Below are 22,574 nucleotides of genomic sequence, written 5' to 3' on the forward strand. Positions count from 1 at the left end.
TTCTATCTAGATGTGAACAAAGTTAATAAAATAAGGAAATTTTAAGTCAAAGCTCTGGGAGAGCAAGTTAGGTTTTTTTTGACTGATTTGATCTTCAAACATCCCACGGATCTAGATATCTGAGTACTGAAAAACCGTCAAAACAATCTGAACTTCAGTAAATAATTGTATTGACAATTTTTTCCGAACGAGGTGAGATATTTATCAGTATCTTGGCTCTGCAAGTCGTACCCGTTTTCTGAAGTGAAATAAACAAAACTAGACATTATCAAAGATGTATTTCTTTATTTGGAACGACTTGAACTTCCCTATCTCCATGAAAAGCTAACTCAAAATGATCAACTAGAAATTTCCAATGATCCCTGGAACTGCTAGAATCTGGCCTGAACTTTCTTCTCAGTATCTCCCAGTGCCCAGTCACTGCGCTTTTTTGATCGAACTGCATTGGATTGATTCACAGTAAACCCTCCGGCTTTGGTAGCAGGGTTATATCTCAACCCTGTCACCTTTTTCACCTCTTCATTATCGACTCTTCGATTATCCGCACCGTCCGCTCGCCGGTAAATAGTTACAACCCCTGTCCCACCGAGTCCAACATTATGCGCCAATGCAACGTGGGAATTCTCAACAAGTCTGTTATTCGCCCAGCCGCGAAGTTGCCAGACCAACTCTGCGCACTGTGCAAGTCCCGTAGCACCTAGAGGATGGCCCTTGGAAAGCAGGCCGCCGGAAGGGTTGATAACCGTACGCCCGCCAAATGTGATATTCCCAGCTCGTACGTACTCATGCGCCTTACCTCGTGGGCAGACACCTAGAGAATCTATAAAAACCATCTCCGCAGCCGAAAAACAATCATGCAACTCGATGAGTTTAACGTCCTCGATGGAGACTTGTGCTTCAGCCAGCGCATCATGCACCGCGCGCTGAGTGATCCCTGCTCCTACTAAATTCATGGCGGTGCGGTCAAATGCTGAAGGATTATCAGTCGCCATTGCCTGGCCTGCAATAAGAATTGCTTGGGACTTGAGTTCCGGTCGAGCTTCAAGGAATGCCTTGGACACAAGGACAGCAGCAGCACCGCCGTCACTAGTTGGACAGCACTGTAATTTGGTAAGCGGATCCTGGATCATAGGTGCATTCATAATCTCGTTGAGACTGTAGACATCACGGAACTGTGCGTAAGGGTTATGCTGTGAATGAGAATGATTGACTCGCGATATTTCTGCAAAGTCGCTGGGTGTGGCTCCGTATCTAAACGATATATCACTCTCTGTAACACGCGGACACGACAACTGGAGAAGGGAGACTCACTTCTCCATATATTCTTGAGCTGCATACCCAAATAGCTGTAAAGCAGGCGGTGCATTCGTGTCGCCTTTAGTGGCATGTAACAGATCCATATGTCTTCCGACTGGGTCAGCGCGATCGTTCCAGTAGCTTTTCAAGCTTCCTGGGTTCATTTTCTCGAAGCCCACAACTAAGATGCAGTCGGCACCACCGTGACTGATAGTGTTACGAGCCATGGAAAGTCCAGTAGATGCTGTAGCGCAGTTATTGTTCACGTTAAAGATTGGGATCTCCGTCATCCCGAACTGATAGAAGACTCGTTGACCGCAAGTACTGTCGCCATAACAGTAGCATGCAATACCTTGGTCAACGTCATCGTAGCTGATATGGGCGTCTAACATGGCCTTGATGCCAGCTTCATAGCCAAGCTCCGTGTAGTCTACTTTTCCACGAGGCTTTGCAAACTTTGTCAAGCCAACTCCTAAGACGTATGTGGGTGCCAGGTTATTTCGTGGCATCTTGCGAATATCAGCCTAGCTTCAATGCGTGGGAAATCGGGATATACTTTGCTCCTATTTCTGTTAATATCCTGTCTGTAATCTTCTAGTCAACTAAATAAGTGATGAAACGTTAAAGCGTGTCGGCCTTCCGTAGATAAAAACTCACTGTATTCATGGTCTGCAGATCAGAACCCGACCTGCACCGAGGAAAAGAAAAATCCATACTATTCCCGAGTCGGAATTCCCCAACCAAATTCTAAAGTATTATTAACCTCTTTGTTTGTCCCTCCCGAATTCCCGGGGTTGACATTGTGGCGGTAATGCTAAGGTCGTCTCGACCCGGTTTTGCCGTGGCGAGGTTGCTCGGTATCTCAGTGACAGCTTCGCCCAGTTCTAAAATCAGACAAAGCACTCAATCAATACTTGAATTTTGCTGTCATGGTGTAACCGTGCATACTTTTAAGTTTCTGAATGAAAATATGACCTTACAGGCAAGAAATAGTGAGCCCGTGCAGACCGGCAATGGTACAGTCTAACTGATACTTACTAGCCCTGCATCGGCTCAAGACAACTCATAGCCGCGATTAAGTATATCTGACAGCCAAAAGCCATCCACTCTTTTCTTCTTGATGGTCGATTCTGAGACAAATTTCTACTAGTCTGCTGCAATTCTTCTGCAGACATAATTTCTGGCCGCCTTGCTGTAATTGATCACATCTCTACATCAAAGGGACTAGAAGATGTCGTCCTTTAACTTCAAAGACCAGACTGTCATCATCACAGGGATTAGTCATGGGTTCGGAACCGCATATGCAACTGAGTTTGCAAGACGTGGTGCGAATCTCGTCGTGAATGACACATCGAAAGAGGTCAAGAGAACCGCACTCTCTCAAGATCCGAGTTTTGAATCTCGCTGACATGGTCCTTTATTCCAGGCTGTCGATACTTTAGTTGAGGAACTGCACCGTCTTGGAGCAAATGCTATTCCAAATTATGATGATATCGGCGAAGGGGACAAGATCGTTGATACAGCGGTCTCCAATTTCGGGACTGTCCACGTGTTGGTCAGCAATATGGGGACCATTGGGCATAAGAATTTCGCCCTCCTGGGCAATGAGGAGTGGTTGTCAATGCTGAGAGTGGACTTAAAAGGATCTTACAAGGTATACGTCATAGTAGTGTAGTCAAAGCATCGTTTCTAATATGTATGATGTATAGTGTGCAAAAGCCGTTTGGCCACACTTTCGAAAGCAACGATATGGACGGATCCTTAACACAGCATCGATAAGTGACTCATCTAGTCAAACGCTGAATTATAGTAAGAATCAATCTAGCAAACAGAACGATAGGAGAACTCACCGTGATTAGCGGCGCTGTTCGCCCAGTTAGGCTTTACTGAAACACTTGCGAAAGAAGGCATGAAGTACAATATCTTGGTCAATGTCCTTTCGCCGGTTTCCGCCACAATATTTGAGCCACGATGGGTGGTCCCATTTACTATGGTGTTGACGCACCGTTGGAACAATGAAACCGGTTGCCTATTTGAGGTGGGAAATGGATCGGTCCAGAAATTGAGGTGGGAACGAACGAAGGGTGCTCTGCTCAAACCAGACTCGACCCTCACCCCGGAAGCCATCTTGAATAGATGGAAAGACGTAATCAACTTTACTAATCCTGATTATCCTAATGGTTCTGTGGATCTTCAAAGCACGTTGGAGAGGACTCAAAAGTTGATGCCCAGCGTCGGCGGTGACCGGATAGAATTCAAAGGCAAAGTGGTACTTGTTACTGGAGCTTCTTCAGGGTAAGATCCCTGAATATTCTTAGTTGTCATTTCGTTTCGGGTCGCAACATGCAGTACGGCCGTTTTTCTAACTTTTACAGACTTGGTCGCTCGTACGCACTACATCTAGCTACACGGGGCGCATATGTAGTAGTGAATGACCGGGCTGACCCAACCCCGGTCGTTGATCAGATTCGACGTTCTGGTGGCACGGCAGTTGGTGTGATGGCATCCGTTGAAGATGGAAATGTCATCGTTCAGGCGGCGATCAACAGTTTCGGTCGCATTGATATCCTTATTAACAACGCCGGGTTCGTACGCGACAAATCCTTCGTTAACATGACAGACGATCTCTGGGACTCGATTATTGCGGTACACCTCAATGGTACTTATCAAATGACTAAAGCGATCTGGCCTTATTTTGTTCGACAGAAGTACGGAAGAATTATTAATACCACCAGTACCAGTGGAATATATGGCAATTTTGGTCAGGCAAATTATGCCGCAGCCGTATGTAATACTATAGAGACAGTAAATGGCTTTATTTGATAATATTCAGGTGCTAATCAACTTTCTAGAAGCTAGGGATTGTTGGCCTCTCCAACGCACTTGCACGCGAAGGAGCAGAGTTCAACATTCACGTTAATACTATCGCTCCAGGTGCCAGTACCCCTGCGCTTGCTGCTGCTCTTGCTGGCAGCAGCAACGATTACAAGCCGGAGTACGTGGCTTCATTTGTGTCACTGATTGCCTCTAATAACATGCCCGAACCACGGAGCAACGGTCTATTCGAGGTGACATGTGGGTGGCACGCACAAACAAGACTACAAAGAAGCCAGGGGTATGACTTTAGTTGCGATTTTCGCTTCTGCGGTGATGCCGAACTTACTGCAGAAGCCGTTACAAAGGCTTGGAAGATGGCGGTCAGCTTCGAGACGACGGGTAGTAAGGATCCAGGGGATAGCCAGGCGTTGCATTCCGACGAAAAAACACGACTCATGATCCTTCAAAACATTGACAGAGGAAAGAAAATGCGGGGAAAGGGAACTGAATTCATCTACGGCATAAAAGATACCATTATTTATAGTAAACTGCACTCTAAAACCAATTAAAGTATGAAAGCTAATTATCCAGACCTTAGTGTTGGCGCCAAACGACGCGATCTATCTTTAATATACGAAAGGTCTGGATCTCTTCACCCCTTACCTACATTCGGTGTAATCCCATTTTTCAATACTGCCCTCCCTTTTGATATCAGCGACATTGTTCCAGGTTTCACACCACACAAATTCCTTCACGGTGAGCACTACCTTGAGATCCTAAAGCATCCACTCCCAGCCTCCGGAAAGTTCATCACGTATCCGAAGCTGGTGGATGTCTTGGACAAAGGTACTGCGGCCATCGTTGTCATTGGCTACACCACGGTCGATACTCGTACTGGTGACAAGGTTCTTTACAACCGAACCTCCCTTTTTGTCCGAAATGTGGGCAGCTTCGGCAACAGAAGTCTCGCAAGCGCAAATGACAAACGTCCCGGAGATAGCCCCTTACACCCACCAGAACGAGACCCGGATGCCAACGGAACTGAAATAACATCTCAAGAACAGGCGGCCTGGTACCGGCTCACCGGTGACAAAAACCCGATGCACATCGACCCGGCCGTGAGCCGGCGCGGTGGCTTCGACATCCCCATCCTCCACGGATTGTGCACATTCGGTATCTCAGGTCGGCACATTTATCAATGCTATGGGCCATTCAACAAGATCAGTGCACGATTCACGGGAACGGTCCTCCCGGGACAGACACTCCGGACGGAAATGTGGAAGGAAAAGGGGAGTAATGTGATTATCTGGCAGACCAGAGTCATGGAGACTGGAAAGCTTTGTATTCAACGAGCCACTGCTGAGCTCTTGGTTGAAGACCATAGTTCCATTTATAAGCTATGAGTCCGGCCAATGATGTTCAACTTTATGACAGAGCCGATTATAGTATCAGCACCGTCAAGGAGCCGATCCAGGCAATGAGAGACTCTAGCTCGCTAAGGTTCTCTCTAGTCTTGAAACCCCTCGTAGTATTCGAATTATCTCAAGATTCTAAGAGATCCGCTGGATAGTTAGTTTTACATCAGGAAATTATAGTTATTCTTTATCCAATCGATTGCCGACGCACCGGCACCAACGGTGATTTAACCCTAACCCTAATATTGAAAACGGATAGTGCATTTAACTGAATAAAGTCCTTACACCTGTCACCTAGTATATACCTGCGTATTCTATCGAAACAATACCTGAATCCATTGTAATTTCGAAACCCCATATATGCGGGACATACAAATCTCGCTGAACTCTTAACGAGATTTCTCTAATACCTACACATCCACGCGCAGTTCGATTAATCGAGTGTACATAGGTCCACCCAGCTATTCCGGAACACCCGGATCGACAACATGCGACAAAGAACTTGAATGAAGCAGAGACACGTAGATACTCTCCGCACCCCACTGGTACAGTAAAACCTAGGAATAAGCAACGGGAGGTCTGTGCCAAATCGATTGCTTAACCCTAGGCTTTATTGTACCACTGTCCGGGAAATGGTGAAAAGGGATATTTCTCCAATGCGGGGATATCTACTGCGAGAAGTGTTAGAGTTGGCGGGACGGCGGGACCGTTGACCAGAAGAGAAATCGAAAAATGGCCAAAGTTACACGAGAGTCGGAGAAGGCTGGCCTTCTGCTAGAGACGCCGAGATAAAAGGTAAATATTATGTCGGCCTTACTCCCTCTTTCTACCCCTTCTGAAGAACTGATCTTCATCAGACTTTGCTGGCAATGAAATAAAAAAATGGCCGAACAACGCCCCGCCAGTTTAAAAGAGTATGCGCAGACAGACACTCCAGCATCAGAAGAGAAAGCCGGCCAGGGCTCCCATGTCGAACAGGCGCTGGATTCGAATCTTGTCTATGACAACTACGATGAAGAGCCTGAGTTTCACGCTCGCACGTGGATTGCCGTGTTGGCCATGTTTTTTCTGAATCTGGTCCAGGTTTTTGCCTTACAAGGACCACCGGCGGCGGTAAGCAACCATCCCATACATTTATCGATTATGATCACCAAAACCAATGATATACTAATAATTATACAGTTAAACTACATAGGCAAGGACCTGAATGACACGCAACGAGACACCTGGGTTCCCAATGCGCTGTCCCTCGTACAAGCCGTGCTAGCACCAGTCATCTCCTCGGCCTCCGACACCTTCCAGGCTCGGAAGACAATTCTTGTCAGTTCCTCAGCCATTTCGTTCATTGGAGCTGCAATAGCGCCCGGCTCGTCAAATATCTACCGCGTCATTGCTGCGCAGGTGCTTATTGGTTTCGGATTTGCTACCGTCCCGCTGGCCTATACGGTGCCGAGCGAGATATTACCTCGGAAATGGAGACCGAGTAAATTTCTACAACCCTATTTTTATAAAAGATAGACGCTTATGTTTTATTTTGGACAGTGGCACAGTCATGTATGAATATTGCAGCGGCTATCGGCGCGATTGTTGGGCCGTTGATCATTGGCGGGCTGACCAGGCGGAATGCGCATACTGGTTGGCGGAATTTCTTCGTATGTATCTCCCCTAACACACTTTTCCAAATTGCTGAATTGTGATCAGTGGATCCAAATGGCCCTCTGGGGTCTTACGGCCATCTGTCTGTTTATCGGCTACCGCCCCCCTAAACGCCATACTAGCCTGGACCACCTCTCACTGATCCAGAAACTGAGACGTATCGACCTACTTGGAGCCTTTCTCCTGACTACTGGTCTGACTTTATTCCTCGTCGGGCTGAACTTGGGCGGTGGTATCTATACCTGGACGGCTGCACCCGTTTTAGCGACCCTTGTCGTCGGGTTAGTCGTACTAATCGCATTCGGGCTGTACGAATGGAAAGGCACTCGAAGTGGAATTCTACACCATGACCTTTTCCGCGGCGGCAAAGACCGAGGGCGTACATTTGCACTATGCGTGTTGCTTATCTTCATCGAGGGGATTTTATTGTTTTCCTATATTCTGTTCTATCCGGTTATGTAAGCCCCAATCCCCCTTTCCACCATTCAACACAACAAGACTAATTTGACAACCACAGGACGTCCAACTTATTTGAAACCGACCCCTTCCTTGAAACTGCCCGAGACGTCCCCTTCTGGCTCGCCTGCGGTCTGAGCACGGTAGCTTATGGCTACGCCAGCACCAAACTCCGCACCATCCGTCTACCACTATTCGTCGGCTTTCTAATCTTCACCGCTGGTATCGTCGGGCTAGCCACTATCGAGCTTTCCAACAATGCCTCCGCAATCGTCTTCGCTGGTCTCGCTGGCCTCGGGTTCGGCGGACCGCTTATCCTAATCATAGCCGGCGTGCAGCTCTCCACGCCTCACGAGTTCATGGCAACAGCTACGGCCGCAACAGCATGTGCGCGCGCGGTCGGCGCTACGACATTTACAGCCATCTATTCTGCTGCTCTTAGCACGAGATTGGGCAGTTATATACCCGACTACATTGCTGCTGCAGCAATGAAGGCCGGGCTGCCGCAGCCTTCGGTAGGGCCGTTTATTGAGGCGCTTTCAGGTCATAACAGTACTGCCCTGAACAATATTCCGGGTCTGACGCCGGTTATAATCGATGCTGGAAGCACGGCGCTGAAGCAGGCGTATGCGGATGGTGTTAGGGTGGTGTATATTATTGCCGCGCCTTTTGGGGCTCTGGCGTGTGTGGTGTGTTGGTTCTTGGGCGATATGAAGAAGACGATGAATTATTATGTAGATGCTCCTGTTGAAAATTTGCACGCGAAGAATGAGGGGCATGCAGCGACGGCCTAGTTGAGTTTTAATACTGTTATCACATTCAATTTATTAATTAGGGGGTGTATTCTGTATACATGTATGTGATAACCTTCACGTTTATGGTGATTAGAATCTATGACAATGTATAGCTTTCATGCTGGGGATTTTTACGATAAGATTAGATGCATAAACGAAACACAAGATTAAGCTTTTATTTCCCCAGCATGTAAAATCTCAACATCTGATTGGATGACTATATATGTATAGCTAACGCCCGGTTCGCATATACTTACAATAGAGCTATATATATATATATTTCATCATCAGAGAACTTGAACTAAGAAAGCATATGGACTGTAAATCGGCATCTAAGTAAGATAATTCCTCCCAATTTTCTTTCTATAGCTAGATCAAGAAAGAAATTGACTATGTACAAGACGGATTGTACCTTTTGGCAACTATGAACTATCAACTCACACACCAAGCTACCCCAAAGTAATGTAACAGAACTAAAGACCAGTATTCGACTCTCCCACCGTCACATTCTGCACTATACACCCTGTCGTCGAATATATACTCGCATACCTCCCCTCCAACACCGTCGTCAACCACGTCATCGCCCTCGCAGCCCCATTCGTCAACTCATCCACATGCCCTCCTCGGGTATTCCTCTGATACAAAACATTCACACCCAATCCACACACCCTCTCCACATACGCATCCGTTTGATTTATCGGCGTAATCTCGTCATGAATAGCCTTGTATATAAACAACGGAGTCTGCGGAACCCCATGATACGTCATGATGGTATTCAACTGCAACGCCCTTTTCACCGGCTCTGCTTGCATAACATCCCTCCCATTGATAAAGTAATCGTACATATTCTGCCCATTAAACGCTGCGTGGCCTTGATCATACGACATATTACGAATAGATAAAAAGGTAGTCTTGTTGTACGGCCCGCTAGGCTTCAGGTGGTCGAGTATGTAGTTGTATGCGTCTGGGTACTGCGACGTCACGCCCAATAGACCCGCGATGCCGTGGCTTGCCCACATAGTATTTCCGACGGTGTCAAAGACGTATGTGGTATTGCAAACTAGGCCGCCGAGGGCAGCACCGGTGATCTTGAGTTCTGGTGCGTATTGCTCTTGGAATTCGAGTGCCCATTCAGCTGCTATAGACCCGCCGGAGTACCCCCAGAGCGCATTCTGGGCGTCGATTGCGAGGCCGAGGTCTGAAGATAGCACGGCTCGGATCGAGTCTAGTACGGCATGAGCTTCCTCGATACCGGCAACGTTGCTTGCAGTTGGGCCCTCGAAGTCGGGGACATTAACGAACCAGCCACTCCCCAACTGGTCTCCGTATGGGGGAGTAGAGCTGGAATAGAGAATGTAGCTGGGGCTGGAGTCGACGTCGACGGAGTTGTAGGGGATTAGGTAGGAGAGGAGAGCAGAACCTAGGCCGGAGACGGTGGAGTTGGTGAGAGGCGTGGAAGGGATGAGGAGGGTGGTGACGGACCAGGAGGGAAGGTAGCGGCTGTTGGTTGTGCGATAGACAATGTTGTATGCTGCAGAGCAGTTGGAGCCCATCACAGCAGTAAAGTTTCCTGGTGCGCGCCGGATACGGAGGATTGTGCCCGGCGTGGTGTATTCGAAACCAACCGGGGCGGTATAGAAGGGATCGAGACTGGGTGGGATGGCGGCTGGGAGGGAGGTGTTAAGATGGGAGATGATAGGGTCATGACCGGTTTGTAGGGCAGATGACACTGCTGCCAGCAGAGACAGAGTGAGGGAGGTGAAAATGGAGGTATACATGTTCATGATATTATGCTATAGTAATTGAACAGTGGGCTAAGGAAAAGAAAAGACGAAGGACAAAGCAGCATTAACCTACGGAGGCAAGGATCTTTATATGCCCTCTTTGACCAGGCTGAACTAGAAATTTAATGTAACCGGTTATCATCAATTTTTAAAATTGTCCAATCCAAAAATAAAGAGCTCTAGCTGCTAACACTACTACTGCTAATTTATCCTAAACATCAACTATGCAACGTCAACTTTTCCCAAGAAGGAAATGGATTCTGTCTACAGAGCCAATGACAAGGATTTTGCTTCCATGGTACGTAGGTCGCATCCCAAACCACATGGACTTTACACAACGTTCCCACAAGCCCAAATAATCTCCGAGAAAAAACAAAGCAAATATTTCCGATAATCATGGCATCATGCAGGTGCATGGTTGTTTGTCCCACATCCGAAATAAGAATATAACACGTTGATGATTTAGTGTGAGTATGTGGGGATGGGGAAATGGGAATATTGTTGACGGAGATAGAGAGTTTGCCGAGATGGGTCACTGCAAGCTTTTCTTGGTGCTAGCAGGGTTGGTAGACCCTAGAGAGAACTCTTTGTTAACTATTGGTGCTACTACGTACTAACTAATCAATGCTTGAAGTGTCGACAGGGATTGACGGGTAGTCTTAAGCGGGCAAATGAAACTTGAACTTCTTATCTTCAAGAACATGCAAGATGGGATGATGCATCTGGGTACCAATAGCTAATTAAATGTGTTGTTAAAATACTACCTTACACATGTACCATTCCAGCAGTCATACGTTGGAAATACTTAAACGTAATCTCATACAACATCGAATTATCTAATCACGACAACAACCTCACCGCATTCCCCTTCAATACCACCCTCCTCACCTCCTCATCCCACTTCACCTCGTCTACCATCCCCTTCTCCATCTCCTCCGCCAGCTGCACCACCAACACCTCTGGAGTAAACGGATAATCACTGCCATACAATAACCTCTCCGTGCCAACATACCTCAACAACCCGAATATCTGATCCGGGAACGGAAACCCTGCAAGATCGAAATAAAACTGTCTCGCGAAAGCCTCTTTCACAACAGTGCTTGTCAAGCTCTGATCTGCGCCGATCAGTGGACCAAAGCCTGTGAACCGTTCAATCAGCGGCGGCAACGCGCCGCCGGCATGTGGGATTATGAATGTGATGTTCGGGCAGCGCGAGATTGTGCCGGAGGTGAATAGGTTGATCACAGCGCGTGCGGTGTCGAAGAGGAATTCGAATATGGGGTTGGGATAGTGGTTTGACAGGGCAGTTGTCGCCGGAGTACTGGTCTCGCTGTTGGTATTATTACTTTGCAGACGCAGACATGGCGTGGTCGGGTGAATGAATACTGTCGCGCACCGCCGATTCAGCTCGTCAAAGATGGGGTTAAGGCGGCTATCGCCGAGATAGACTCCGTGATGGTTTGTTTCGACGGTGACTCCATTGGCGTGCAGGGTGTCAAGCGCATAATGGATTTCAGTAAGGCTGCCCTCTACGTCCGGTAAGGGGAGTGAGGCCCAGAATCCGAAACGAGTGGGATGCTGGCGGGATAGGCCGGACGTGTACTCATTACACTGTCGGGAGAGTTTTCGTGCGGCTTCATGGTCGCCGTCGGTGAGATAGGTACCTGGAGTGCTGATGGAAAGTATTGATTTGCTGATGTTGAGTTTGTCCATTAAACTGAGATGGGATTCCGGGGTCCAGTCCTGGAAAAAAAGCATTAGGGTATTATCCTTGGATGTAGAAGCGGCGGATGGCTTACTGGCAGTCTCGGCATACCGTCTGGTTTCGTATGCCCATTTTCTCGACATGCTTGCTGATAGAAGGGGGGAAGCAGATGAGTATGCGTGTCAATGCGTTCTTCAAAAGGCATTTTGGAGTTTCAATTTTTTTTCCTGTTTTTGATTCAGAGTATGTTTACAGCAAATCAAAGTGGTAAGTTAGCACGAGGAGAAATCTTCAGCAAAAGTCAGAAATACAGAAACGGCATTGGAGACGTGCAAAAAGCATACTGCACAGGTAAGTACCACCTAAGAAGCTCTGATATTGGAAGGAATCGGTAAGAAACGCCGTGAGCGAATGGTTGAGCTCTGTTGTTTCGACGAACTACTCGTTTGCGATACATTTCTGCATCGTTGCCCCACAGGAACGGCGGGGCTGCGGGACGAAACAGAGTTTACCAATAGTTGCTTTGACTTTAACCCACGGATGGAACGCGTCATCTTATGGATCAAAATTAGGAAAGCCAGCCAGTGTCTGCTTTCTAGTATACACGGGATAATCGCTGGATAGGCGACAGCAATTACATGCTAACTTTCAGAATAATGCGGCCTGTCGTGAATCAGAACTGAGAACAACGACGCCATCTTCTGGCTGATGCCCCAGTGCCCCAACCTAGTCAACAAATCAATCAAATGAAACAAGGTACTCGACTCCGACGTTGTCGGGCGAGTTCTCTTAAACCCATTCGCCGCAAATAATACACGCCGGCCATCAATGCCTGCTTTGGTCAGCTCCGGAAACTCGAGTTCCGCAGAAATCGAAGATTCTTGGCGGCCATGATAGTCATCCCGGCCAAACCGGGTGTAGGCGTACCAAATCAACGATGCACGATAGAGTAACCGAGGAACATGGATTGCTGGTTCTTCGCCGATGGGTATTCGTTGCAGGTGCTTCAGTATCAACGCAGCGTGAATCGCGCATCTATGGCCAGCAGCCGAGGAAGCCCAGATTGTGGCGTACTCGGCCTGGTTCTGAGCTTCTTCAAACCCTTCGCGTCCAACAGCGCATTCAATTTTGTTCATGTCGCAATACAAAGACATAAAGAGAGAGTGCCATAGGGCTTTGAGGCTGAATGGGTCAGAATCGGTTTGGTGACGGAGGTGTTCGTTGTAGACTGATGTTAAGAATTGTGTGATTTGTTGCTGGGTTTCGGGGGAATGCACCTGAGTGTGTTCCATGATGTAGCTTGCTTTTTCTTCGAGGAGAGAGTAAAGTGCGAAGGAGGGTGATACTGCGATTATACTAGACATGACGGATGAATCAGTAGAGGTGGTTCCGTAGGTTGAATCGGTGAGGTCGCGCTCTCTCAACACACGAGCCCAGCTTTTGGCAGTCGGTGCAGTCCAGGCATCATTGTGCGCAACCGTCAACCGTGTATTAGCTGAACTCCGTAGAAACGGTTCAGCCATAAATAGTTCAGCGAGCTCTGCATCATGAATCCGAAGGCCAACGGCGACTCTGCGCGAAATTAGAACTGAAATCACATTTAGGGATTGTCAGGGTAGTAACAAACCGTTTCTTCTCCTCGCTGTGTACCCACCGTCTCCACGCAGATTCAACTTCTGTCTCCGCGATTCCTGTGGAATGAATCGGTGCAGTTGTTTGATCAAACATTTTTTGCCGCCGGGCCCACTATGAGTCTCATAAGTAGTGCTCAAAGGTAACACGATGGCTTGACCTACTGCTATTATTGTACCGTGAAAGGTTTGCACGATTGCAAGATGTCTCGGATTCTGTCTATATTAGTAAATATTAACAAACGTACAGGGTAGCAACATACTCCAGAAAGCATGCCAAATGTCTGGCCTATTAAAGCTGCTTGGGTCATGGCAAGTGCGTCTGGTGCTCCTCGGACAATGTATGATTCCCACTAGACATTGGTTAAACACCTTTCGATAAATATGCATTATTGGACATACCGATGCAAGAATAGCTTTGTTCAGCCTTTCAAAAATCCTGACTCCCTGCGCTACAGCAAAGGACGAGCCTAGGAAAAGACTGCCAACGGAACAAATAGACAAGAGAAGCAAGGATCTCTTAGCAGACGGACGAAAGGTAGGTGCATGGACGATAGGAAAAGTTGGGTTAAATCGTGTAAAATACATTTGAATACATAAATTCTAGTAGCGCGTTAGCAGACAAAGTAATCTCTAAGGGGGAGGCCGTACAAGAAAGTCGGTTGATGGAAGGGGTTCATTATTGACGCGTTGCTGCAGCTCCCGAGATAAGTCTTCGCGGTATCGCTCATCGACACTCGTAGGCTCGTTGCTGACATCTGGCGTGATATGGCCAGATCTTTCTGGACTTAGATATGTAAACCACTGTCGCCGAATATAGTCCTCTCTTGGCACGGTGATGATCTCTGTCGGGCTTTGGATGACGATATTGTTGTTACTATTATTATTAACTTGGGTCGATCTCGCACCACTCGTCATAAACCCGTCCGTAGACCAATCCAGTGAGTCAAATGAAATTCCTGGTGGCAAGATGTGCGCATTCAGCACACTCATATCAAAGTCATCGCGCACTAGCCAGCCGGGGATCTGGTGACTACTCGGACTAAAGATCCATTGATTAGAATTTGCAGTGTCTATTCCAGACGTTTCCAATGTCGGTTCAAGCGCTAATTGATGGTGATTCTGCCCATCCACTGGCTGCGAAAAGCTCGATCCAGCCCAGCCAGACATGCCGGTGAGCTCTAACGGCGCTGGATAGTCACAAGGCAACGATTGATTAGTGGCGTGTGACTCGTGCGTTGATGGTGATGAATGGACTATTGATGCTGTTTGAGCGGCATTAGATGGATAGCTGTTGGCGGGAGACCCGGCTGTGGTGGTTGAGAGCACTGGGTTTAACAGTGTCGAGATTGTCTCTGCTGATTCTGATGCATGCTGCGATGGTAGTCGTCGATCGTCCATGTGCGATCTTGAGTGTCGCAGCAGCGAGTCACTATCGAAGTGTTATTTCCTCTTCATCTGTTTGGGTCACACAACATACTGCCTGGTGAAAGACTTGCCACACGTCGCACAGGAAAACGGGCGTTCCTTGGTGTGGCTGCGTACATGGCGTGCGAGATGGTCGTCCTTGGAGAACGTCTGCGAACACCACGAGCACACTCTTTTCTTGCGCGCCATACGTTTATCAATCATCAGCGTGATCGATCATTGCGACAAACTTCATCTGGGGAAGTGACGACGGAAGCTCGCGGGGCCCCGCACGTGCTTTCTAGTTAGGGTTATGGTTGCTATACCTAATATGGTTTAGTCCCATTTGTCTTTCGATTGGTCTTTGATTTTGTCACGGCGTCCATAATTTATCCTTTTGCAGGCCACTAATGACTATGTATAAGAGCTATATTCAGGTCCGTACTGAATGAATGATATTGGAGGATATTGATGTCTCATCATCCTCCTATGTCACTAGATCAATGATGTAAAGACGACACATTGATGAATTGACATATATCACAACTCTACACTACAATGCTCCATAGACCTTCAACTGACAGATTATTGGGGAGTAATTACCTTTTTCATTTTCTAAAGTATATTTCCCTCTTTCTCCAGACTCCAGCTCGTCCCACATGGACAAACAGGTCCCGCATTGACCGCACGGATATAACTTTGTAAACTCTATCTATTCCCGTAGACCGAAATAAAAGAAACACAGGCAATATCTTATTTTCAACTTCAAAACGTAACGAGCCTCCTACAAATATTGACAGCTACGTAAAATGCCTTCGTGGACTCACCTTGTTCGTTTCATCGCCGTCGAGGATAGCCAAGAGCATCTCGGCCAGCTCGTCGATCCCACCCGCGATGTTGGGCGAGACAGTGCCGATGGCAAGGAGATTACAGTGTATCTAATTGACGGAACAATCTTCGATGGAAGAGTGACTAAGGAGATCTTGCATGTCAAGCAGGTGTGTTATTCGCAGCCAATCTACCCACCAAACTAACGATATCAATTTGCAGCTACTCTCTCCAGTCTCGAGAGAGGATTGCAACTATATCCGATGTCTAGGATTAAACTACAAGGATCACGCTAAAGTAACTTTTATATATGTTCTATACTATGTTCGGGTTTCTAATGTTCATCAGGAAGCCAATCTCGCCCTCCCCAAGGCCCCTATCCTCTTCAGCAAGCCTCGCACGGCCTTGACCGGCCCCTTTCCTGCCACCATCAATATCCCAAAGTGTGCACAGGACGAGACTAGTGACTACGAAGCCGAGCTATGCCTTGTTATTGGAAAAACAGGAAGGAATATCCCTGAAGACGAGGCTCTTGACTATATCCTTGGGTATACCGCGTCCAACGATGTCTCGGCGCGTGCACTCCAACTAGCTACTACACAATGGTCTTTTTCGAAAGGACTTGATGGGAGCTGCCCAATTGGTAAGTCTTACGAACTTAGCTTCGCTTGTATTAACGCAGACTAATCTAAGTTATATAGGACCCGTCCTTGTCGCTCCATCCGTCATTAATGACCCCCAAACCCTATCTATTAAAGCCATCCACAACAACGACACTGTGCAAGACGGGCATACTAGGGACATGATATTTGATATCAAGAAGCAGATCTCATATCTCTCGCAAGGAACCACGTTAGAGGCTGGCACACTTTTTTTGACGGGGACGCCAGCTGGGATTGGCTATTTCAAACAGCCGAGAAGGGTTCTTCGTGATGGGGATGAGATTTCGGTGCAGATTGAGAAGATTGGGACGTTAGTGAATAAGGTTCGGTATGAGAACTTGTAGGTGAAGATAGTTAGCAGATATAGCAATGATAGATTTAGATTGAGAGAGATATTGTACTTTGTCGTGAGAGTGTTGAAATTTAGTATAATAGTTTGAATAAAATGTACAGAGCTATGTGGTAATAAAATCATTCTGTGTTACTAATATACCAACATTGAATTGTACATACATCAATTGGTCGATTATCCATGACGAGATTGTCATTGCCGTCATGGTACCTCATGTAGATGTATGGTCCTCGTTCTAATTTTGTTACATAGAATGATCCCAGATTGCTAATTCTAGTGAGTGGCCGTTATCTGCTGACTACGTTCGCATATAGAGTTCGTATGGCAATCAGGTGTTTTCCTCCGTATCTTCACAGATTCCACAAGCGCCTGTTCCTCTCGAAGAGTCAGGCGTTGCGACAGAAAAAGATAAATAAAATGTCATACGCAACTAAAATACACGGCGACTATTGTACATACTATAAATACATACTATTAATTATTACAGGACAAGGTAATTACCGAATGGCCATCCATGCTAGTTGGTCCGAATTATCTAAAAGATCATGCGTTGAGATTTTATTCCGAGGATGCTCCCTGGTTAGCTATACTCACTTGTAGACCAGTATTAATGCTGATATATTTTTCAGACTGAAAAAACTGTTAAAAATAAACGAGCAAACGGGAATAGAATCTCGGGCTGTTGTAGACATGTGGAATGATCCTAGGTGGAATTTAGACACTCTTCCAACAGCGGAGGTCCTCGATAAAGTGTTTCGCATTCATGGAACTCAGCTTGCAAAAGCGACTGCTCTTAAAGCGCTAGAGGACGGCGGTATGGACGCGACTTCCAACACCCATATATTCGCAGTCACACGCACCCACTCCGGTTGTCCTGGATATGACTAGCTAGTTGCGCGGGAATTGGGCATTCATAAAACAGCAGAAGAGCTCTTCTAAAATGGCCTAGGGTTTGCTGGTGGTCTTGCGGCTCTTCGAGTGGGCATCGAATCTAGCAACTGCAGCTACTTATTGTAGTCATAAAACCAAGGTTCTAGTCATTGCCTGCGAAATACGCAGTACGCATATTCGAGCACAGTTGCACGCAGCATCAGAGTCTGAGGCTAGTGGAATCGGACTTGCGCTTTTTGGCGATAGGGCATCTGAGCTCGTGCTATGTAACTCCCATGCATTGAGTCATAGCGCACCCAAGAGATTCTTGATAGTTGATTGGCGTACACAAATTTGGGGGACGTGTCAAGAGATGCCCTACAACGTGACATCGCATGTCTTTCATCTATCGTTGTCGAAAATGTGCCAGCTCTTGCGTCGGCAGCTGTGAAGACACCTTCCCAAAACTTGAAGATGGCAGTATTTCTATCCCTCAGTCGGAATTTGACTGGGCGCTCCATCCCGGCGGCTCAGCTATCATCAAAGGTATTCAGATATCTTTGGGCCTGTCTGACTGCGCCCTGATACCGACAAATGAAATCTAAATGAAACGGGGAAATACGTCGGGTGCTGCCCTCCTGCTGTCTTAGACACAATTCGTATACTTAAAAACCGCAGAAAGGATAATATTTCCTGCAGTTTTAGACCTAGTCTAACAGTCGAGATGGCGCGTTTGGAAGAGTTTTCATGAAACCGATAGCATGAAACACGATGCATTTGAATACCATTTAGCTCATTGATACATGTACTTTCCATACACTACCAATCCTTCATATAAAGCAAACTACTGCAAAAACCACCCCGGCACCTCCGGGCCCCAAACAGCCAACGACTCATCTCCCGCCGGCCCATACCCAATAGGCGTTTTCTCATTAACCAAATCCCCATCTGCATAATGCTCAATCATATTACCAGTAGTATCCCACCAGTAATCAAAAATCTGGGAACCGAGAATATGCCGGCCAACGCCCCACACAGACTCATACCCCTTTTGGGCGAGCCACTGATGGCCCAGGTTCTGGGTATCATAGTCGTGGACCTCAAACGAGCAGTGGTGGACATGGCTAGTTGCGTTGCTAGTGATGAAGAAGGAGTGGTGGTCGACGAGCTCCTCTCCGCGGTCGATATGCGCGAACAGCGCGACGTTTTTCTTCTTACCGTCCGGGCTGGTGACGTATAGAAAGTCGGTTGGGGCGATGTTGAAATTGGTCGTGTAGAAGGATACCATTTCGGTGAAGTTCTGGGTACAGACGCCGAAATGGCCAAGCTATATCACACATACTCTCTCTTATCAGAAAATAGGTTCTCTAGCAATCTGAGCGTGCGGATCAGGGTGAGGGAGGCGAACTTTGTGCACGGCCGCCGGACCAGGCTTAAACCGCTGAAACTTGAGCTTGCGGGCCTTCTCAGCCTCATAATTGAGGGTTAGTTTCTCAGGGTACGCGCCCGTCGCAGCGGGTGTTTGGCCGAACATGAGATTTACAGGGAATCCATCCGGGTCGGTTAGGGTTAGGATGTAGCCGCCGCCAGGTGCATCTTTCATTTCACGGATCTCGGCGGCTGATGGGAGCTTTGCTGCTCTGATAGAGCATTAAAATAAGTGTATTGAGTGGAAGTGTGTATTAATTTACCTCTCCAAATCTTCGTAAGACTCGACTTGAAAAGTCCCGCCGAGGAATTTCTTCGGCCCTTTGCAGGCGTAGTACACGTACTGATCGCTGCCGTATCCGCGGAACCAGATCTCATTATCGGTTCTGCAGGCGATTCGCATTCCAAAGTCTGATACTCAGCAAGTACACTTTACACCAGTACCCTTTTTTCAAGAGAGAAAGACACACCGATGAGAAAAGTGGTAATTTGCTCCAGATCCGGATGCTGATACCGCATATGCGCCAGCTTCACCAGCCGGATTTGGTTCTCCTTGTTGATGGCGGAGCGTTTCTGCCAGCTGGAGAGGTCTTCTGCCTCATCGCCGATTGCGACGACGTCGGGCACGGAGGCGCCGTGGTTTGGAAGGACGGTGGTAGCCTTAATTTGTATCAGTATTCAAATGTTTTATTTTAATATATAGAATGGAAGGCAGAATCTAGACCAGACATACCATGTTGAATGTGTACGGTAGCTACTTTGATTCCCCGACCTTACTACAAGGGGAAATCGCTATTTAAACGGGCGATTTCTCCATGCTAATAATATGATATAATATTATAACAATTAATGTGATTTGTTGGTGCTGTATATCCGGGGTAAGGTCCCGCCGCTATGACCAGGTCCCGCTCCCGTTGTCACACTGCATACCAGCACCCCGCCCACCTCTGGCATAAGCTCTCTCAATCATTATGATTGGATGATTGATGATTGATGTCCCGCCGGAAGACTTAATCGGTAAATCAACAATACATCTACAGCACTATATACAACTTATAAAAAATACCGACGACATTCCCTCAACACCAAACCTGACATCCACAATAACATCGAGCCCTACCATCCTTCCATTAAAAAAGGCATAAGGATAACGATAACGATAACGATAACGATAACCATGGTAGAATCGACAGACCCAACAGAAAGCGAATGCGAAACCACCGCCATCCTGATCTGCGGCTGCGGGCCCACAGGCGCCATGCTCTCCGCCTATCTCGGGCAAATGTCTATTCCCAACATCGTGCTCGAGCAAGAAGCCGACATCACGACTGATCCGCGCGGAATCGCGCTCGACGAGGACGGGATTCGTTTGATGCAGGGTTTGGGCGTTTATGAGGAGATATATACCGAGATTGGCACATGTAATCATCAATCATCACATCTGTGGGAACGTTTAGGGTTAGGGTTATGATGCTGATGGGTGCAGGTATGCATTTGTTCAAGTTTGTCGATGGGTCGGCGTACGATTTGAGTCGGCAGGCATTTCTGGAGATGGATTATGCGACTGTACGTCCACATTATATCTATACAATGTATATATGCATGAGTGGTTGACGATGGACAGACAGAAGGAGGCACCGGCCACGTCGGCTTCATATGCCACAAACAGCCCGCTCTCGAAAAGACCCTACGTTCCAAAATGGCAGCCAATGGGTTCAGCGAGCTACGGTCTAGATGCTCAGTGACCGGGCTGAGAGAAGATGAGAACTGGACGTACTGCGAATACACGGACTCGAGCGGCGCCACACGCCGAGTCCGCTCAAAGTTTTTTGTCGGGGCAGATGGGAAGACGGGCTATACGCGGAAGAAGTATCTTGAGTCTAGAGGCGTGTACATGGAGCGCGCACACAAGTACCTCACCCACTTTTCCTCTTCCGCTTGAATATCTGGATTGACATTCACTGACTGATGTGATGTGATGTATGGATAGTGCGTTTTATGAAGAAACCTGGGTAGCACTGAACTGGAAAATCTCGCTGCCAACTAAGGCAACACATCCCGATTTCCCGCTGTGGGCACTGGGGTATACGGCAGAAGAGGTCTATGATTTGTTTTTCCCCGTGAATTTCCGTTTCCTGTGCAATCCAGCTCGGCCGGCGGTATGCGGCCGCTTTGGACCGCCGGCAGATCGGTTGTGGAGGTTCGAGTTTGTCGTGCGAAGGGATGAGAGGGGTGAGGAGATGGCGGAGCCGAAGATGGTGAAGAAGATTGTGTTTCCGTATTTGAAGCATCCCGGGCGGCGGTATGGGTATGTCAATTTCCAACTAGAAGAGGAGAAGAGAAGGATTGTGCTGACGAAGTATGTAGGCTTGCGCAGGATGTGCAGTTTCCAGAGGACTGCATCCAAGTGTTACGGTCACGCCCATTCATGTTCTCAGCCCGCAGCTGTAATAAATGGTCTGAAGGACGAGTTATTCTCTGCGGCGACGCCGCTCATGTTTTCCCTCCCTGTCAGTCTGATCCGCCTACCTCACCTCTTCTTTTGCATTTTCACTGCTAATACCACTCAGTCGGTGGGCAAGGCATCGCATCTGGCTTTCGCGACGCATCCTCTCTCGCCTGGCGGCTCGCTTTCCTTTGCAACCCATCTCGCTCGCCGTCAATCTCACACTCCAGCATCCTCACAGCATGGTATCTCGAGCGCAAACAACAACTCGAGAAATCCCTGGCCACGACGATCGAAAACGGGCGATTTGTGACCGAAACCAATCCGCTCAAAATCTTCATTCGCAATTGGTCGTTATGGCTGATGCAGTTGATTCCCTCGTGGCGCCACGAGTTGCGGCTGGGACGCCGGAAAGAAGGGATGGTGCGATATCAGCAGGACGCCGGAAATACTCCATTCCCGTTTCTGGCGCAGTTGAATGGCGGGTTGTGTGTGTCGCAGGTGTATTGTAAGCCAGTGGGGATGGAAGGGAAAGGGAAAGACGGGGTTGTGTTTAGTGATGATGCGATATTTGGTGGGAAGAAAAAGGGACTTTTTCAGCTGCTGGTTTATCTGAAGGACGATAGGGAATTGACGGGTGCAATGGCGGATATAGCGGGTGTTGAGACGCTGGCGAGGGGGTGGTTGAAGGATGCCGATGTGACGATTGTTCTGGAGAGGGAGGGTGGGTATCAGGTTGATGAGCGGTGGAAGGGTAGATCGGTGTATACGCTTGCTAGCGGCGAGGAGTTTGCGCGGTCGAGGCTGTGTAATGGACGGCCGGAGCCGCAGTTCTATGACCCGTATCGTCTGGGTAAGGAGTTGAAGGGAAACAGGTACACGATTATACGCCCGGATAGGTTCGTGTTTGCGTCGTGTTCGAAGAGGGAGGAGCTGCAGACTGCGGTGGAGGGGATGGTGGCGTATTTGACCAGGGGGGAATTGAATTAGAAGGTTATACTTATGCATTGTATTCTATTATTAATGA

General features: G+C 47.7%; 9 protein-coding genes across 9 annotated transcripts; 4 read left to right on the top strand and 5 right to left on the bottom strand.

Moving 5' to 3' along the window:
- Window positions 1-371: 371 nt before the first annotated feature.
- BGW36DRAFT_293013 (non-specific lipid-transfer protein) lies at window positions 372-1,805 on the bottom strand (the record flags this gene model as incomplete). Its single annotated transcript, XM_046210955.1, has 2 exons — window positions 372-1,251; window positions 1,312-1,805. 2 exons carry the CDS (start codon window positions 1,803-1,805, stop codon window positions 372-374), a joined length of 1,374 nt encoding a protein of 457 aa, XP_046074577.1.
- Window positions 1,806-2,527: 722 nt separating this feature from the next.
- On the top strand, window positions 2,528-5,516 carry BGW36DRAFT_425676 (putative peroxisomal multifunctional beta-oxidation protein AoFox2; the record flags this gene model as incomplete). Its single annotated transcript, XM_046220147.1, has 7 exons — window positions 2,528-2,656; window positions 2,723-2,950; window positions 3,006-3,105; window positions 3,156-3,591; window positions 3,672-4,080; window positions 4,149-4,656; window positions 4,705-5,516. The coding sequence occupies 7 exons, from the start codon at window positions 2,528-2,530 to the stop codon at window positions 5,514-5,516; spliced, it is 2,622 nt and encodes an 873-aa protein (XP_046074578.1).
- An 894-nt stretch (window positions 5,517-6,410) lies between these two features.
- BGW36DRAFT_292328 (major facilitator superfamily domain-containing protein) lies at window positions 6,411-8,434 on the top strand (the record flags this gene model as incomplete). The annotated part of the gene is made up of 5 exons (XM_046210907.1): window positions 6,411-6,641; window positions 6,711-7,011; window positions 7,071-7,180; window positions 7,230-7,642; window positions 7,702-8,434. The coding sequence occupies 5 exons, from the start codon at window positions 6,411-6,413 to the stop codon at window positions 8,432-8,434; spliced, it is 1,788 nt and encodes a 595-aa protein (XP_046074579.1).
- Window positions 8,435-8,730: 296 nt separating this feature from the next.
- BGW36DRAFT_375156 (lipase 1) lies at window positions 8,731-10,249 on the bottom strand. Its single transcript, XM_046215732.1, has one exon. The coding sequence runs from the start codon at window positions 10,216-10,218 to the stop codon at window positions 8,908-8,910; it is 1,311 nt and encodes a 436-aa protein (XP_046074580.1). The 5' UTR covers window positions 10,219-10,249; the 3' UTR covers window positions 8,731-8,907.
- A 637-nt stretch (window positions 10,250-10,886) lies between these two features.
- Window positions 10,887-12,382, bottom strand: BGW36DRAFT_137676 (uncharacterized protein). The gene is made up of 3 exons (XM_046209412.1): window positions 12,286-12,382; window positions 12,018-12,212; window positions 10,887-11,961 (listed from the first exon to the last, which is right to left on the bottom strand). The coding sequence occupies exons 2-3, from the start codon at window positions 12,126-12,128 to the stop codon at window positions 11,059-11,061; spliced, it is 1,014 nt and encodes a 337-aa protein (XP_046074581.1). The 5' UTR covers window positions 12,129-12,212; window positions 12,286-12,382; the 3' UTR covers window positions 10,887-11,058.
- On the bottom strand, window positions 12,374-13,900 carry BGW36DRAFT_137664 (uncharacterized protein). Its single transcript, XM_046209411.1, has 4 exons — window positions 13,818-13,900; window positions 13,720-13,770; window positions 13,551-13,669; window positions 12,374-13,495 (listed from the first exon to the last, which is right to left on the bottom strand). The coding sequence occupies exons 1-4, from the start codon at window positions 13,863-13,865 to the stop codon at window positions 12,565-12,567; spliced, it is 1,149 nt and encodes a 382-aa protein (XP_046074582.1). The 5' UTR covers window positions 13,866-13,900; the 3' UTR covers window positions 12,374-12,564.
- A 1,870-nt stretch (window positions 13,901-15,770) lies between these two features.
- On the top strand, window positions 15,771-16,795 carry BGW36DRAFT_395876 (putative fumarylacetoacetate hydrolase; the record flags this gene model as incomplete). The annotated part of the gene is made up of 4 exons (XM_046218096.1): window positions 15,771-15,959; window positions 16,012-16,086; window positions 16,138-16,432; window positions 16,491-16,795. 4 exons carry the CDS (start codon window positions 15,771-15,773, stop codon window positions 16,793-16,795), a joined length of 864 nt encoding a protein of 287 aa, XP_046074583.1.
- Window positions 16,796-18,517: 1,722 nt separating this feature from the next.
- On the bottom strand, window positions 18,518-19,837 carry BGW36DRAFT_357518 (trihydroxytoluene oxygenase; the record flags this gene model as incomplete). Its single annotated transcript, XM_046213883.1, has 5 exons — window positions 18,518-19,000; window positions 19,082-19,313; window positions 19,365-19,512; window positions 19,572-19,761; window positions 19,835-19,837. The coding sequence occupies 5 exons, from the start codon at window positions 19,835-19,837 to the stop codon at window positions 18,518-18,520; spliced, it is 1,056 nt and encodes a 351-aa protein (XP_046074584.1).
- Window positions 19,838-20,278: 441 nt separating this feature from the next.
- Window positions 20,279-22,537, top strand: BGW36DRAFT_395878 (putative monooxygenase; the record flags this gene model as incomplete). Its single annotated transcript, XM_046218097.1, has 7 exons — window positions 20,279-20,522; window positions 20,588-20,667; window positions 20,726-21,012; window positions 21,092-21,409; window positions 21,469-21,611; window positions 21,672-22,055; window positions 22,089-22,537. The coding sequence occupies 7 exons, from the start codon at window positions 20,279-20,281 to the stop codon at window positions 22,535-22,537; spliced, it is 1,905 nt and encodes a 634-aa protein (XP_046074585.1).
- Window positions 22,538-22,574: the final 37 nt, after the last annotated feature.

The sequence above is a fragment of the Talaromyces proteolyticus genome, assembly GCF_021365285.1.
Source record: "Talaromyces proteolyticus strain PMI_201 chromosome Unknown BGW36scaffold_4, whole genome shotgun sequence".
In the NCBI taxonomy this organism is placed as follows: domain Eukaryota; kingdom Fungi; phylum Ascomycota; class Eurotiomycetes; order Eurotiales; family Trichocomaceae; genus Talaromyces; species Talaromyces proteolyticus.